This window comes from Erinaceus europaeus, chromosome 10, assembly GCF_950295315.1.
Source record: "Erinaceus europaeus chromosome 10, mEriEur2.1, whole genome shotgun sequence".
NCBI classification, from domain to species: Eukaryota; Metazoa; Chordata; class Mammalia; order Eulipotyphla; family Erinaceidae; genus Erinaceus; species Erinaceus europaeus.
In genome coordinates, this window is record NC_080171.1 from 3,073,068 (window position 1) to 3,086,718 (window position 13,651).

The 13,651-nt window shown below is 52.5% G+C and overlaps 2 protein-coding genes across 3 annotated transcripts in view; one reads left to right on the forward strand and one right to left on the reverse strand.

Moving 5' to 3' along the window:
• ELP1 (elongator acetyltransferase complex subunit 1) overlaps positions 1–8,563 on the forward strand; it is a 49,228-nt gene extending 40,665 nt beyond the window's left edge. For both annotated transcript variants that reach the window (XM_016185208.2, XM_060199038.1), the window contains 6 exons: positions 200–313; positions 813–921; positions 3,276–3,403; positions 4,083–4,237; positions 5,273–5,348; positions 7,972–8,563. In XM_016185208.2, coding sequence (XP_016040694.1) covers positions 200–313; positions 813–921; positions 3,276–3,403; positions 4,083–4,237; positions 5,273–5,348; positions 7,972–8,039 — 650 coding nt within the window. In that variant the 3' untranslated portion in view covers positions 8,040–8,563. The remainder of the gene's footprint in view (positions 1–199; positions 314–812; positions 922–3,275; positions 3,404–4,082; positions 4,238–5,272; positions 5,349–7,971) is intronic.
• Positions 8,564–11,130: 2,567 nt separating this feature from the next.
• On the reverse strand, positions 11,131–13,377 carry ACTL7A (actin like 7A). Its single transcript, XM_007516160.2, has one exon. It carries the CDS (start codon positions 12,551–12,553, stop codon positions 11,147–11,149), a length of 1,407 nt encoding a protein of 468 aa, XP_007516222.2. The 5' UTR covers positions 12,554–13,377; the 3' UTR covers positions 11,131–11,146.
• Between the last annotated feature and the right edge of the window lie 274 nt (positions 13,378–13,651).

A 13,651-nucleotide genomic window follows, 5' to 3' on the forward strand; every position in this document is an offset into this window, starting at 1 on the left:
CGGACTAAACCCCTGAGCCTGCATCTTCGGTCAGTCTCCTGCAAGGATGCGGGTGATTGTCACGAAGGAAGTGAGTTCTGCTCAGGAAACTTGGTGCCGTCTTTTTTGGCTGTTAAATTCCAACCTTCTCACCACTTGTTTTCTAGTCGTTGTTGTTTCCGTAAACATCATGCTCTTTTTTTCTCACCTCCTCCTCCAGCTCAGAAAAACCATCTGGCGTTTCTGGACTCTCAGACAGTCACGTTCAGTCGTCATAAAAAACGTTTGTTGGTGGTTCGAGAACTCAAGGAACAGGCACAACAGGCGAATCTGGGTGAGTGTCTGCGTGGACAGGTGAATCTAGGTGAGTGTCTGCGTGGACAGGCCAATCCGGGTGAGTGTCTGCGTGGACAGGCCAATCCGGGTGAGTGTCTGCGTGGACAGGCGAATCCGGGTGAGTGTCTGCGTGGACAGGCGAATCCGGGTGAGTGCGTGGACAGGCGAGGGGCGACAGCAGCATCAGGCTTTGTCTTGGCTGTATACTATTTCTTCTTTCAAGTGACTTTTGCCATGGGGGAAATCTGAGGTCTCTGTGAAACCCCCTGGGGATGAAATGGATCTGTCTGTCTTTCTGTCTGTGTTGGGGAGAGGCTGTACAGGACCAAGAACAAATGGAAAGACTCTGGCAGATGTTCACTCCCAGCAGCACTGACTTGCATTTCGAGACGAGCCCGGTCCATCCCTCGGTGTGCCTCGAGGTCTCCTGCTCCACCGGAGGAAAACCCAGCGGCTGGAGGCTCTTATTCTGCTTCTGCTTCTGTTTCCTTCCGTAGACGAGGTGCTCCTCAGTCAAGACTCCGAGTTTCTCTCGGACACCAGCAGTGTCTTGAGTGGCAGTGACCTGAGCAGCAAGCACTCCCACAGCAACTCCAGGATTTCGGCGTACGTATCTCGCTCAGCCGCTGGGTCCCGGGCAGGTGAAGCGGCTGCGTGTGAACAGGGCAGTTTTCCGGCAGGACAGTGCGGTGGGAGTGTGTGTGGAGCCCTGCAGAGACGCCCCTGAGTCCAGAGACAAGACTTGGTGTTGGAGTGTCTCCTGCTGGAGCTCATGGCCTCTGTTTGCCAAGCGCCGAGGAGGCAGTAGCACCAAGTCCACTTTGTAAGACGTCTTATTTCATTCATTTAACGAATGGAAAATGCATAGTGTGTGTGGGAACCGAGAACGAAGTGATCAGAAAGAAAATAAGAGCTCAGACTTATAATCAGGGCTAGTAGAGGTCAGAAATGTTCAGGTCATTATGCTTTTGCCCTTTGTGACAGCTAGTCAAGATTTTCTTATATTTATTTATTTTATTGCTTTTCCCTTTTGTTGCCCTTGTTTTTTATTATTGTTATTGATGTCGTCGTTGTTGAATAGGACAGAGAGAAATGGAGAGAGGAGGGGAAGACAGAAGGGGAGAGAAAGACAGACACCTGCAGACCTGCTTCACCACCTGTGAAGCGACTCCCCTACAGGTGGGGAGCCGGGGGCTCGAACCGGGATCTTTACGCCGGTCCTTGCACTTTGCGCCACGTGTGCTTAACCTGCTGCGCTACCGCCGACTCCCGCTAGTCAGGATTTTTATATCATCCTCTGCTAGGGACAGAACTCAACCCAGAGCCTTGCACACATAGAGCAAAGCAAGGCAAAGCGTTGTTCTCGTGTGCGTGGAGTGCCAGGGATCAACATTGGACGCCTTGCTTAAGGGTCCAGCATTTTTCCTACTGTACCACTTCCTGGGCCACTGTATGAATATTTTTCTTTAAGTACTTTTACTTATTATTGGATAGAGACAAAGAGAAATTGAGGGGAGTGGGGAGACAGAGAAGGAGAGAGACACCTTCTTCAGCACTCGTGAAGCTTTCCCCTGCAGGTGGGGACCAGGGGCTCGAACCTGGGTCCTTGTGCACTGCAGTGTGTGTTCAACCAGGTGCGCAACTGCCTGGCCCCCTACTTTTCCTTTTGTCACCAGGGTTATCGCTGGAGTTCAGTGCCTGCAGGACTCCATCACTCTAGTGATCGTTTTTCCCTTTCCTTTAGAGGGTGAGAGACAGAGATAAGAGAGATAGAGGCGGAGGAGAGACACCGCACTGCTGCTCTGCCACTTGTGAAGCTTCCTGCAGCTGCCCCACGTGGTGACCCAGGGCTCAAACCTGGGCCCTTACATGTGACAGCCGGGTGAGCTGCCTGCCAGCCACGTCCCCCCCAAAATTTAGGGAGCTGGGACTTGTGAGTGAGATAAAACCGGACCAGACTGTTTGTTGTGACTGAGCCTGAGGGATTCAGAGGGGAGGTTGTGAGGTTGTGCGGGGCAGTTGGAAACTGCGGGAAAAGCCCAGGTCTGGGCCTTCAGGTATCAGGGTGAGGGGCTGGCAGGCAGCATAGTCGTTTTGCAAAAAGGCTTTATGCCCGAGACTCTGAAGTAGCAGGTTCAGTTTCAGACATTACAGTAAACCAGAGCTAAGCGGTGTTGAGATTAGAAGAAGAAGAGAGAGAGAGAGGAGTGGGAGCAGGGAGAGGAAGCCTGGGCGAGAATGCTTGCAATAAAACAAACGGCACATTAAAGGCGTCTGAAGCAGGGGAGAGGACGAGATTCACACATGTCTTACTATGTTCAAATTCTAATCTGGTATATTGCATCTCCTGTAAATGCCATTTCCTTTAGATGTTCTTTTTTTTATATTTTATTTATTCCCTTTTGTTGCCCTTTTTCATTGTTGTTGTTGTTGGAGAGAACAGAGAGAAATGAAGAGAGGAGGGGAAGACAGAGAGGGGGAGAGAAAGACACCTGCAGACCTGCTTCACCGCTTGTGAAGTGACTCCCTTGCAGGTGGGGAACCGGGGCTCGAACCGGGATCCTTAAATTGGTCCCTGCGCTTTGCGCCACCTCCGCTTAACCCGCTGCGCTACAGCCCGACGCCCTCCTTTAGATTTTCTGTCATGATGACATTGCAGCTGGTCTGGTCGTTTTTCCAGTTCTTAGTCTCAGTTGTAAAGTCTCCTGACTTTTTTTTATAATTGGGACTGATTGTCGACAGCTGTTGAGACTTGGCTTTCTCCGTTCACTGTGATAGTTGTCAGCAACACAGCCTCGCCCCAGCCTGGGGCCTTTCCCGCCATCCCTCACCAGCCAGACAGCACTTGCCAGGGTCTTTCCTCTTATTTGCGGCTTTGTAAGACTTGGTTCCTCAGAGCTGGCGGCCACGAGCCGTGTCGCCTCTGGTCCGCTCAGCACAGAGAGAACCTTTCCTCACAGGCGGTCATCGAAGAACCGTCGCAAAGCAGAGCGCAAGAAGCACAGCCTGAAGGAGGGGAGCCCAGGGGAGGACGTGGCTCTCGTGGAGGCACTGGGGGAAGTGGTGCAGGGCGTCGAGAAACTGAAAGGTATGTGTCAACGCTGACGCTGCGCGCCGCAGAATCCCAGCGACTGCTCGCTCGGCTCAGTGAGTTTGTGCAGCAGGTGAAAATATGGCGGGGGCCGGGGGGGGGCGCACCTGGTCGAGCTGAGCGCACGCGTCACAGCGCAAAAGGATCCTGGTTTGAGCCCCTGGTCCCCACCTGCGGGGGAAAAGCTTTCCCAGTGGTGAAACAGGGATGCAGCGGTCTCTGTCTCTCTTCCTCTCTACCTTCCCCTTCCCTCTCAATTTCTGACTGTCTCTACCCAATAAATAAATAAATAAAGATAATTAAGAACTATTTAAAAGCAGATATAGATACGCCTTCCCACAGTGCGGAGAGGCCCAAGCTCTCGGCAGGAAGTGTCCTTCCAGGGCACGTTCCCGAAAGCCCTTCTCAGCCGCTCGCCCAGAAGTCGTCTCCATTGCCACCTGCCTGTCCGGGAGAGAGAAACAGCGAGGCCCCGTACAGGGTTGTGCAGGGTGCTTCCTGCTTCAACTCCCGTGGTGTGTGTTTGTGTTGTTGCTGTAGTAGGAAATACGGAAAATTATTTCCGCGCTTGTGAAGAAGATGCGAAAGAGCAAATGTCAGCTGTCAGTCAAATCTCTGGCGAGACCCTCGTGCTGGAGACAGGACACTGCCCTCCTGTCAAATGTCTTCTCTCTAGATGACGTATGCCACCTCTTGAAGGTACTCTTTCTCTTTGAGTTTGATGACCAAGGACGGGAATTACAGAAGGCCTTCGGAGACACTTTGCAGCTGATGGAAAAGTCACTTCCAGAGATCTGGGCTCTCGACCACCAGCAGAATTCAGCTAGGCCTGTAAGTTTTCTCTGGGACAGAATATGCTTTTATCCCCCCTCCCCCCCTCATCTTCACAGATGGTCTTTTAAAAGTCAGTGCAAGAGAATTTTCCACATGTCTGTGGAACACCTTGGTGAGCTCAGTTAAATGTGTTTCAGTTCTTCTTTCTACCTGGAGAAGGTAGGGAAGTCACATAGTTAGAGACTCACAGGGAGACGGGGGCCAGGAGTGGGCCTGTTACCCCCCAGGTGCCTTCTCTAGAGGAACCCAGACAGTTGCTTAATCTATTTCATTTCTCTGTCACCTGGGTTTATGGCGAAGAGGGAGAACGAGAGAGAGGAGACACCACCCTATTGCTTTTGGAAGCCTCCTCTGTGCGGGTGCTCTGGCCTGGGTTCGTGTGCAAGGCCATGTGTGTGCTCTATGAATCAGCTCTCTCTGGACCCCCTTGGTCCTTTGTTTTTCTGGGGATGTTGCCACGTCACTGCGTTGCTGTAATGAGCAGTCCTGTCATGGTGACGACTGCGCCCTGTCGGGGATTTGAGCGGAGGGCGGGCCACGGTGTACCCAGTTGAGCACACACGTTACTGTGAGCCCGGCTTCTTGCACTGAAGCAAGTGTGACAGCTGTCTCCCTTTCTTTCTCCTTCTCTGTCTCCCTCTCCATTTTCAAGTTCTCCCTGTCTTATCAACTATAAAAATAAGAGGAATAGAACTTCTCAGCGTCTCTCATTTTTGGAGCATGTATGTAGGATTTACATTCTGCTTCATGATACCTGTGTTAGGCTTACTGTGAAAATGCCCGCAAGCCCGAGGACAATCTTGGACTCTGTGCACTCCAGGACCACTTGGCCCCATCCCTCCTCCCCACACCCCGCTCCTTTGTGCCTGTGCTGCGAAAGATACTTGGCGGTGTGAGTTCAGGCTAGCAGGCTGGACGTGGACTGCCCGTGAGAGTGGCGGGCTATGTGCGGGCTGCGGCCTGATGCTGGGGCTTGGCTCAGGCCTGCCAAGCCTGAGATCAGCTTGCTGACATGGCCTACCTTCTCTTTAGGTTCTCGGTCCTGACTCTACTGCAAACAGCATCATGGCTTCTTACCAACAGTGGAAGTCTGCGGTTCCTGTGCTGGGTCAGTTGTCTGTTTTGTTCGTTTGTTGTTTTTCTTATGTCACTACAGTACAAACTAGGCTGAGTATCTGCCTCTGCAGCAGTATAGGAGAGGGTACACTGACTAGTTTTCCTGCAGGCCTAAGACTACGTCGTTAGTAAGATCAGTGAAACCGAGGGTGGGGGAGTGAGTATGACACTCGACTCGCACTTGTCAGTACACTGGCATTCCTACCCTCATTCCTACTGGAGCGTCGCAGTGCAAGTCTCAGTCCAATTTACACTGGCATTTAAATACTCGTCTGTATCAGTTTTCACGCTGACAGTCTGCTTTGCATTCCGGAGCCCTTTCCTGAGCCGTTACTTAAGAGCGGCTTTTTAAAAAATTTATTGGGGGATTAATAATGCCCCAAGTCACTACTGTTCCTGGCTATGTGTGACTCATTGGGCTAATTCTGAATGATAAGCAACCTCTCTCCTGGGGCCTGGATGAGCACACATGTTACAAATGAGCAAGGGCGCAGGTTCAAGTCCCCAGTCCCCACCTGAGAAGGGAAGCTTCACAACCTGTGAAATAATGCTGCAGGTAGCGCGCGCTCTCTCTCTCCCTCTCCCCTCTCTCACTCTGTCTCTGTCTCTCTCTCGCATGCGCACATCTCCAGGGTTGTTGCTGGGGCTTGGTGCCAGCACTATGAATCCACTGCTCCTGGAAGCCATTTTTTCCATTTTATTGAATAGGACAGAGAGAAATTGAGAGAGGAGGGGAGATAGAAAGGGGGAGAGAAAGAGACACCTGCAGACGTGCTTCACCTTGGGGCATTTTCTCCAGCTGTGTCAGCTTTATGAGGCCATGCGATGCCATTCAGATCGATAGAGGACTTGCCACAGACAGGTCGGGCTGTTGCTCCTGTGCTGGACCAGTCACCACACAGCTTGTTACAGCTCATCACACAACGAATGTATCCAGCAGCAGTTAGTTGACTGGCCTTGGAAGATTTGATACAGGCCTCAAAGTGTTTTTGTTAAAATAATTCCTTGTGCTGGGGAGACAGCATAATGGTTGTGGCTCCTGAGGTTCCAGGTTCAGTCCCCAGCATCACCATCAGCCAGAGCTGAGTAGTATTCTGGTCACTTGCTCTGTCTTTCCCTCTCATATTAAGATAAAATATATTAAAATCTTAAAAATATATAACAATAATTTCTTGTGGGAGTCGGGCGGTAGCGCAGCGGGTTAAGTGCTGCAGGTGGTGCGAAGCGCAGGGACCGGCGTAAGGATCCTGGTTCAAACTCCCCAGCTCCCCACCTGCAGGGGGGTCGCTTCACAGGCGGTGAAGCAGGTCTGCAGGTGTCTGTCTTTCTCTCCCCCTCTCTGTCTTCCCCTCCTCTCTCTGTTTCTCTCTGTCCTATCCAACAATGACATCAATAACAACAATAATAATAACTACAACAACAGTGAAAAACAAGGGCAACAAAAGGGAAAATAAATCCCTGTGTTATGAAATTCAAACAGTAATGTGAAAGTTTTCATATCCACCATTCCCTGCAGCCTTTTTCCCCTTCCTTTATTTTTCCTTGACAGGAGAAAGGGGGGGAGGGTACACAGAGGAAGAGAGAGAGAGAGAGAGACCCCTGCAGCCCTGCAACACAGCTAGTATACCTATGCGTGTACCTATGCCTATGCATGACAGTGTGTGCCCGCAGCCAGGTACTCCGCCCAGCCCGGGAAGTCGTGCTTTCAAAAATATTTCTCTTCAGTACTTGCCCTACATTGTTACATAGCCTCGAAAATAATTTTAAGTCTGTATAGTTCATGTGTACAAAGTGTTCTTGTCGTGAATAATGCAGAGTGAGTGTGTGTGTGTCTGTGTGCGTCATACATGCTTCCTGCATATACATGCTACCTATTTAGATAACAGACTTCACAAATCTCTTCAGAAGAAGGAAAGAAGACCTGGGAGTTTCAGCTAACAGAATTTTAGTTTTGTTTTTTTTTTTAATTTTTTTAATATTTATTTTATTTATTTATTCCCTTTTGTTGCCCTTGTTGTTTTATTGTCTCCCCTGCAGGTGGGGAGCCGGGGTTCGAACCGGGATCCTTATGCAGGTCTTTGTGCTTTGCGCCACTTGCGCTTAACCCGCTGCGCTACAGCCCGACTCCCCAGAATTTTAGTTTTAGTGACAGATATTTTCAACCATCCTGCCATTTACTTTTTTAATATTTATTTATTCCTTTTTGTTGCCCTTTTTGCTTTATTGTTGTATTATTATTGTTGTTGTTGATGTCATTCATTGTTGGAGAGGACAGAAAGAAATGGAGAGAGGAGGGGAAGACAGGGAGAGAAAGGCAGACACCTTCTCAAGATGTAGCGATTGATGGTCTCTCTGCCATTGTCACGCTTTCCCATTTAAAATGCACAACACTCTTCCATTATGAATCATTCAGTTGGCATTTCTTTTCCCCCTTCTAACCTCCTGCATGGCTGAAGTTGAAATAAACTCTCTCCTTTGCTCTCTGACCGGAAGGTTGCGAGAATACAGGAAACATTAGTTCTGGTGACACTAGTTGCTTTACAGCTCTCAGACCCTCTCACCTACGTGTTTCCACCAATAAGAATGTCAGTTTCCACTTTCTTTCTTTCTTTTAGATTCTGAGCCTCTTAGACCCCCAAAGATCAACAGGAAAACTCAGTGGAAACTGAGCTTTCTAGAGTGACTGGCAGCAGTGAAGAGGACCCCCAGAAGAGACGGGCTCGCTTTCCCTCTGCCTCTCGGCCCCTGGGGCCTGGCCGTTAGCTAGGTAGTTGCTGACATTGTGCTCGGTGGCTCCTGATGCAGGAACCAAAGACACCGAGCAGCTGGTTCCGCATCATCACTTCCCCACTTTCAGTCAGCCGAGATGGCAGCGCCCTGTAGACCGCGAGCCACTTTCCTTAATGCTGCCTGAGCGCACGTTCCTGCGTTTCTGCGCACTTGTGGCGGCCAGCAGTCTGGGGCTCAGTCCCATCTGCAGGTCTGAGTCACGTCGGGACCCTCCACACGTTGGATGAGTGACTTGTGCCTCTTTTGGGGGAACAGTGTCACGATTTCTACCTCAAAGGTGTGAAGAAAAAGTAAATGGATATTGCTACATTATTTTCTGTTCCTAGAGGAAAGAATTAGACTTTAATCACATTTAATCACTTCACTTGTTTCTTCACCTTGAACTAAAACTGAATAAAAAGCTGAATAGATCCCCGAGGTTCTGGATTTTTCTATGATATTATTTTGTAACTGTTGGGTTATCAGAAAAGTCATGTTTTTTTTTTTTGTCGTTGTTGTTTAATCTGTGCAAAAAAAATGTGTCCTGACTTTTCCGACAGCCCAGTAGTTCTTGTGAGCACCTTCTGGAGGCCAGACTGTCACCCAGACTTCAGTCTCTAGTGTTGGGATCAACGCTCAGCTTTAGGGGAAGGTCCGTGCCTGCAGCTCAGTCGGCTCGGTCGATGGCCGGCCTCGCTTTGCCCTCTGCCCCATCGCTGGCCACGACGGGTGGGGGTGGAGCAGAGGCTGTGCTGAGCCGTCTGCTCTGGCTGCAGACTCCACGGGCCCTGCAAGGGCTCCCTGGCCACGGGGGTCTGCGTGTCCCCCAGGCCCTTCACTGTGTCAGAGGGAGCACTGCGGGACAGCTTCCGGAAAACTCACACCGTTGGCCCCTCTCAGCACAGCGCAGCACGTCCCTGCAGCCACGTCCCCTGCAGGCTGAGAGCCAGAAAGCTGGTCACCCGTGCTCGGCTGCTGCTCGCAGCGTCTGCAGGGTGACAGCAGCTCTGTCTTCCTGGCCTCGGTGCTGATAATGTCACGCTGGCTGACGGTGAGCTAGCTCACCGGGGGTGGTGCTGGCTCTGCCCATGCACGGCCCAGCTTGGGCTTGGCCCCCACCTCGCTGGGAGGAGCTCGCCGATGCTCTCGCCCTTCCAGCCCCTCCACCCATTTCTGGAAAAGTTGACCTGGAGCGGTGACACTCTGGTGATGACAAGAAAAAAATATCTGACCTCACTTTTTACACATGTGGTCTGTTTGGCACTTGATGTGTGAAAAGCTGCCTCAAGACAGACAGACACACACACAGACACACATGTTCATAATATGTTCAGTTTCAGCTGTCAGTCACCGGGCGGTTGGGTTTGGGGCTGGGCAGGAACACACATGACAGACAGGTGCACGCCTTCTCCTATGTGGGGCCCTGGGTTAGAGCCCTGCACCCCACGGGAACTCCATGAGTGGAGCGAGGAGCTCCGTGGGTGGGTGAGGAGAAAGGAAAGGAGGAGCAGAGGCCTTCACGCGCTCTTTGGGCTACTCAGTCGCTGAGCCGTGAGATGCGCTGGGCTGTGCTGCTGTTGGTAGCAACGTGCTTCCTGTTGGTACTGAAAGGTCTGACACACCCAGGAACACTTTCTCCACCGCCTGTCGTCTTCATTTTGAACACTAAAATGGCCCCTACAAATGATAAAAGTCCTCCAAATATGGAACGAGATAGCTTTCAGACTAGTTATTCTAAGAGCGTTTAAGTCGCTGTGCAGTGCGTGTCTGTGTGTGTGTGTGTCTGTGTGTGTTAGTCGCCGTGCAGTGCATGTCTGTGTGTGTGTGTTAGTTGCTGTGTAGTGCATGTCTGTGTGTGTGTTAGTTGGTGTGCAGTGCATGTCTCTGTGTCTTAGTCGCAGTGCATGTGTGTGTGTGTGTTGGTGTGCAGTGCATGTCTGTGTGTGTGTTAAGTCGGTGGGCAGTGCATGTCTGTGTGTGTGTGTGTGTGTTAGTTGCTGTGCAGTGCATGTCTCTGTGTGTGTTAGTCGGTGTGCAGTGCATGTGTGTGTTGGTGTGCAGCGCATGTCTGTGTGTGTGTTAGTCGGTGTGCAGTGCATGTGTGTTGGTGTGCACTGCATGTCTGTGTGTGTGTTAGTCGGTGTGCAGTGCATGTGTATGTGTGTGTTGCTGTACAGTGCATGTCTGTGTGTGTGTTAGTCGGTGTGCAGTGCATGTGTGTGTGTGTGTGTTGCTGTGCAGTGCATGTCTGTGTGTGTGTTAGTCGGTGTGCAGTGCATGTGTGTGTGTGTTGCTGTGCAGTGCATGTCTGTGTGTGTGTTAGTCGGTGTGCAGTGCATGTGTGTGTGTGTGTTGGTGTGCAGTGCATGTCTGTGTGTGTGTGTGTGTGTTGGTGTGCAGTGCATGTCTATGTGTGTGTTAGTCGGTGTGCAGTGCATGTGTGTGTGTGTGTGTTGGTGTGCAGTGCATGTGTGTGTTGGTGTGCAGTGCATGTGTGTGTGTGTTAGTCGGTGTGCAGTGCATGTGTGTGTGTTGGTGTGCAGTGCATGTCTGTGTGTGTGTTAGTCGGTGGGCAGTGCATGTGTGTGTGTGTTGGTGTGCAGTGCATGTGTGTGTGTTAGTCTGTGCAGTGCATGTGTGTGTGTTAGTCGGTGTGCAGTGCATGTGTGTGTGTGTGTTAGTCGGTGTGCAGTGCATGTGTGTGTGTTGGTGTGCAGTGCATGTGTGTGTGTGTTAGTCTGTGCAGTGCATGCCAGTGTGTCTGTGTGTGTCTGTTAGCTGCCGTGCAGTGCATGTGTGTGCGGCCCCTCCCCCGTGTTTCTGTTTAAGCAGCACACGTGTCAAGGCAGACCGCGGGCATAGCGGTGTCCTCGTTAAGCCGGGAAGCAAGCACCCTGGAGGGCAACAGGAGGATTGTTTAATGTCACAGGAACCAACGTGCCGGCCCCACCCCCTCCGGAGGACTGGCGCTCACCCGCCACGCCGGCCGGCAGCACCCACGACGACGCCGGACGCCGGCCTTCAGAAGCACCTTCTGTAGAGGAAGAAAGGGCCGTGCTCCTCATACTCGGAGCGGTGCACCCACAGGGGCTGGAAGCCCTGCAGGGACGCCAGGATGGAGCCCCCCGTCCACACGGCCGTGTCCCTCTCGGGCAACACGTTGACCTGGGGCGTGTCGTTGGGGCACATGCTGCTCAGCTCCTTCTGCAGCCGGTTGGGGAAGCCGCTGAGCATGGTGCTGCCCCCGCACAGCAGGATGCTGCCCATGAGGTCCCGCTTGAGGGCGACGTCGCACTTGTTGAGGCAGGACACCGTCTGCGTGTGCAGGCCCAGCTGCATGGACTTGATGAGGGACGGCTTGAAGAACATCTCGGCGCACAGGAAGCGCTCCTGGCACAGCTGGATGCCCTTGCCATCCGGCAGCGTGTACTGGATGGTGTGCTCGGCGGGCGGCACCTTCTTCTCCTCCAGGGGGTCCAGGGCCACGAAGCAGCACTTCCTCTTGATGTCCTCCACGATGCCCATCTGGTCCTCGGTGAAGGACTTGCCCGAGCCGTTCATCAGGCACGTCAGGTAGGCCGTGAGGTCGGAGCCCGCGTAGTCCAGCCGCCCGGTGATGCTGGGCAGCGGGTAGCCCTCGTAGATGGGCACCACGTAGGAGACGCCGTGGCCGACCTCCACCACCATGCCCGAGGTCCTGCCGTACGAGTACATGGACAGGCGCGACTGGTAGGCGATGTGCATGGCCGGCGTGCCGAAGGCCTCAAACAGCATCTCGGCGTACTTCTCCCTGTTGGTGTGCGGGCTCAGGGGCGGGTCCGACACCAGCACGGCGTGCTCCTCGGGGGCGATCTTCATCTCCTGCTGGAACAGGTACTCCCAGATGTCCTGCACAGCGTCCCAGTCCACCACGATGCCGTGACGCAGGGGGTTGGTGAACTTGAGGCGGATGCCCGGGTTGACCAGCTCCTGGCCCACGAAGGTCTCTTTGCGGTGGACCCCGGTCTTGGCGGTCTCCATGTAGGGCTTGCCCACGGTGGACGAGATCATGTGGGTGGGCTTCGGGAGCCCGGCAAAGCCGCATTTACAGTAGCCGGTCCCCAGGTCCACGACCACCGCCTTGGTCACCGCCAGCGAGGACTTCCTCTGGGCCACGGTGGCTTTCTTGGGGCCCTGCAGGTCCGAGTAGTCGGGGCGGACCCACACAGCCCGCTTGGCCGGGCCTTCCTTCAGGGAAGCGGTCTGCAGGGGGGGCTGCTCGTTCGCTCGTGGGGAATGGCCGTCCCCCGGGAATGCTGTCTGTGGGGTCCACACGCTCTCCAGAGCCATCCTGCTCACAAAAAGGTCCTTAATCCCGTCGGCTCCAAGGCCTGAAAGGCTTAAATCCACGGACAGCTTGAGAATGTCCTCAGAGATGACATCACCCATTGTGACATAGGCCGGTGATCCGAGCTTGCTGTCTGGATGCTGGGAACATTTTTCGCCTCTAGGGGTGGACTGGGCCAGGGATCCTTAGTTTTCTAATAGTTTATCCTATCCGTATTTTGGAATGCTTGCTGTGTGCAAGGCAGTTGGAAATAGAAGACAGCAGTGGGGGAAAAAAAAAAAAAGTAGGCTGGGCAGACACTATAATGGTTATACGAAGAGTCTCTTTCCTGAGGCCCCGAAGTCCCAGGTTCAGTCCCCCACACCACCATAAACCAGAGCTGAGCAATGCTCTGGTGATAATAGTAAATTATAATATTAAATTTAAAAAAAGACAATCTCTGCTCTTGTGTTTCCATTCTGGTCAGTGGGGGCCGGGGAAGGTTAGAATAATTGAAGGAGACGGACCATAGCCCCGTCGTCCTTTGCACCTGTTCCTGACACATAACGTGGCTGTCCCTCACCTCTGGGAAGCCCTGGCAACCGGTCAGTGTGGCTACAGTCTCAGTCCTCGCAAGGGGCTGTGATCTGTCTCTGTAAATACACGTTCCCTGGGGCTCAGCCGTAGCCTGCCGCCGACTACCTTTACTGTCTTTTATACTTTTTTCTTTTTTTTACTACTGGGGTTATTGTTGGGGCTGGGTGCCTGCACAAGAAATCCGTTGCACCTGGCAGTCATGTTTACCATTTTTTTCTTACTTATTTATTTATTTATTCCCTATTGTTGCCCTTGTTTTATTGTTGTAGTTATTATTGTTGTTTGGATGTCGTCGTCGTTGGATAGGACAGAGAAATGGAGAGAGGAGGGAAAGACAGAGGGGAGAGAAAGACAGACACCTGCAGACCTGCTTCACCGCCTGTGAAGCGACTCCCCTGCAGGTGGGGAGCCGGGGGCTCGAACCGGGATCCTTACGCCGGGCCTTGTACTTTGTGCCACGTGCGCTTAACTCAATACGCTACTGCCCGACTCCCTCTTACTAATTTTATTTGCCAGGACAGAGAGAAATTGAGTGTGGAGGGGGTTAGAGAGGAGAGAGGGATGGACACCTGCAGACCTGCCTCTGCTCCTGGTGGTGTCCTCCCGCAGGTGGGGCGTGGGGG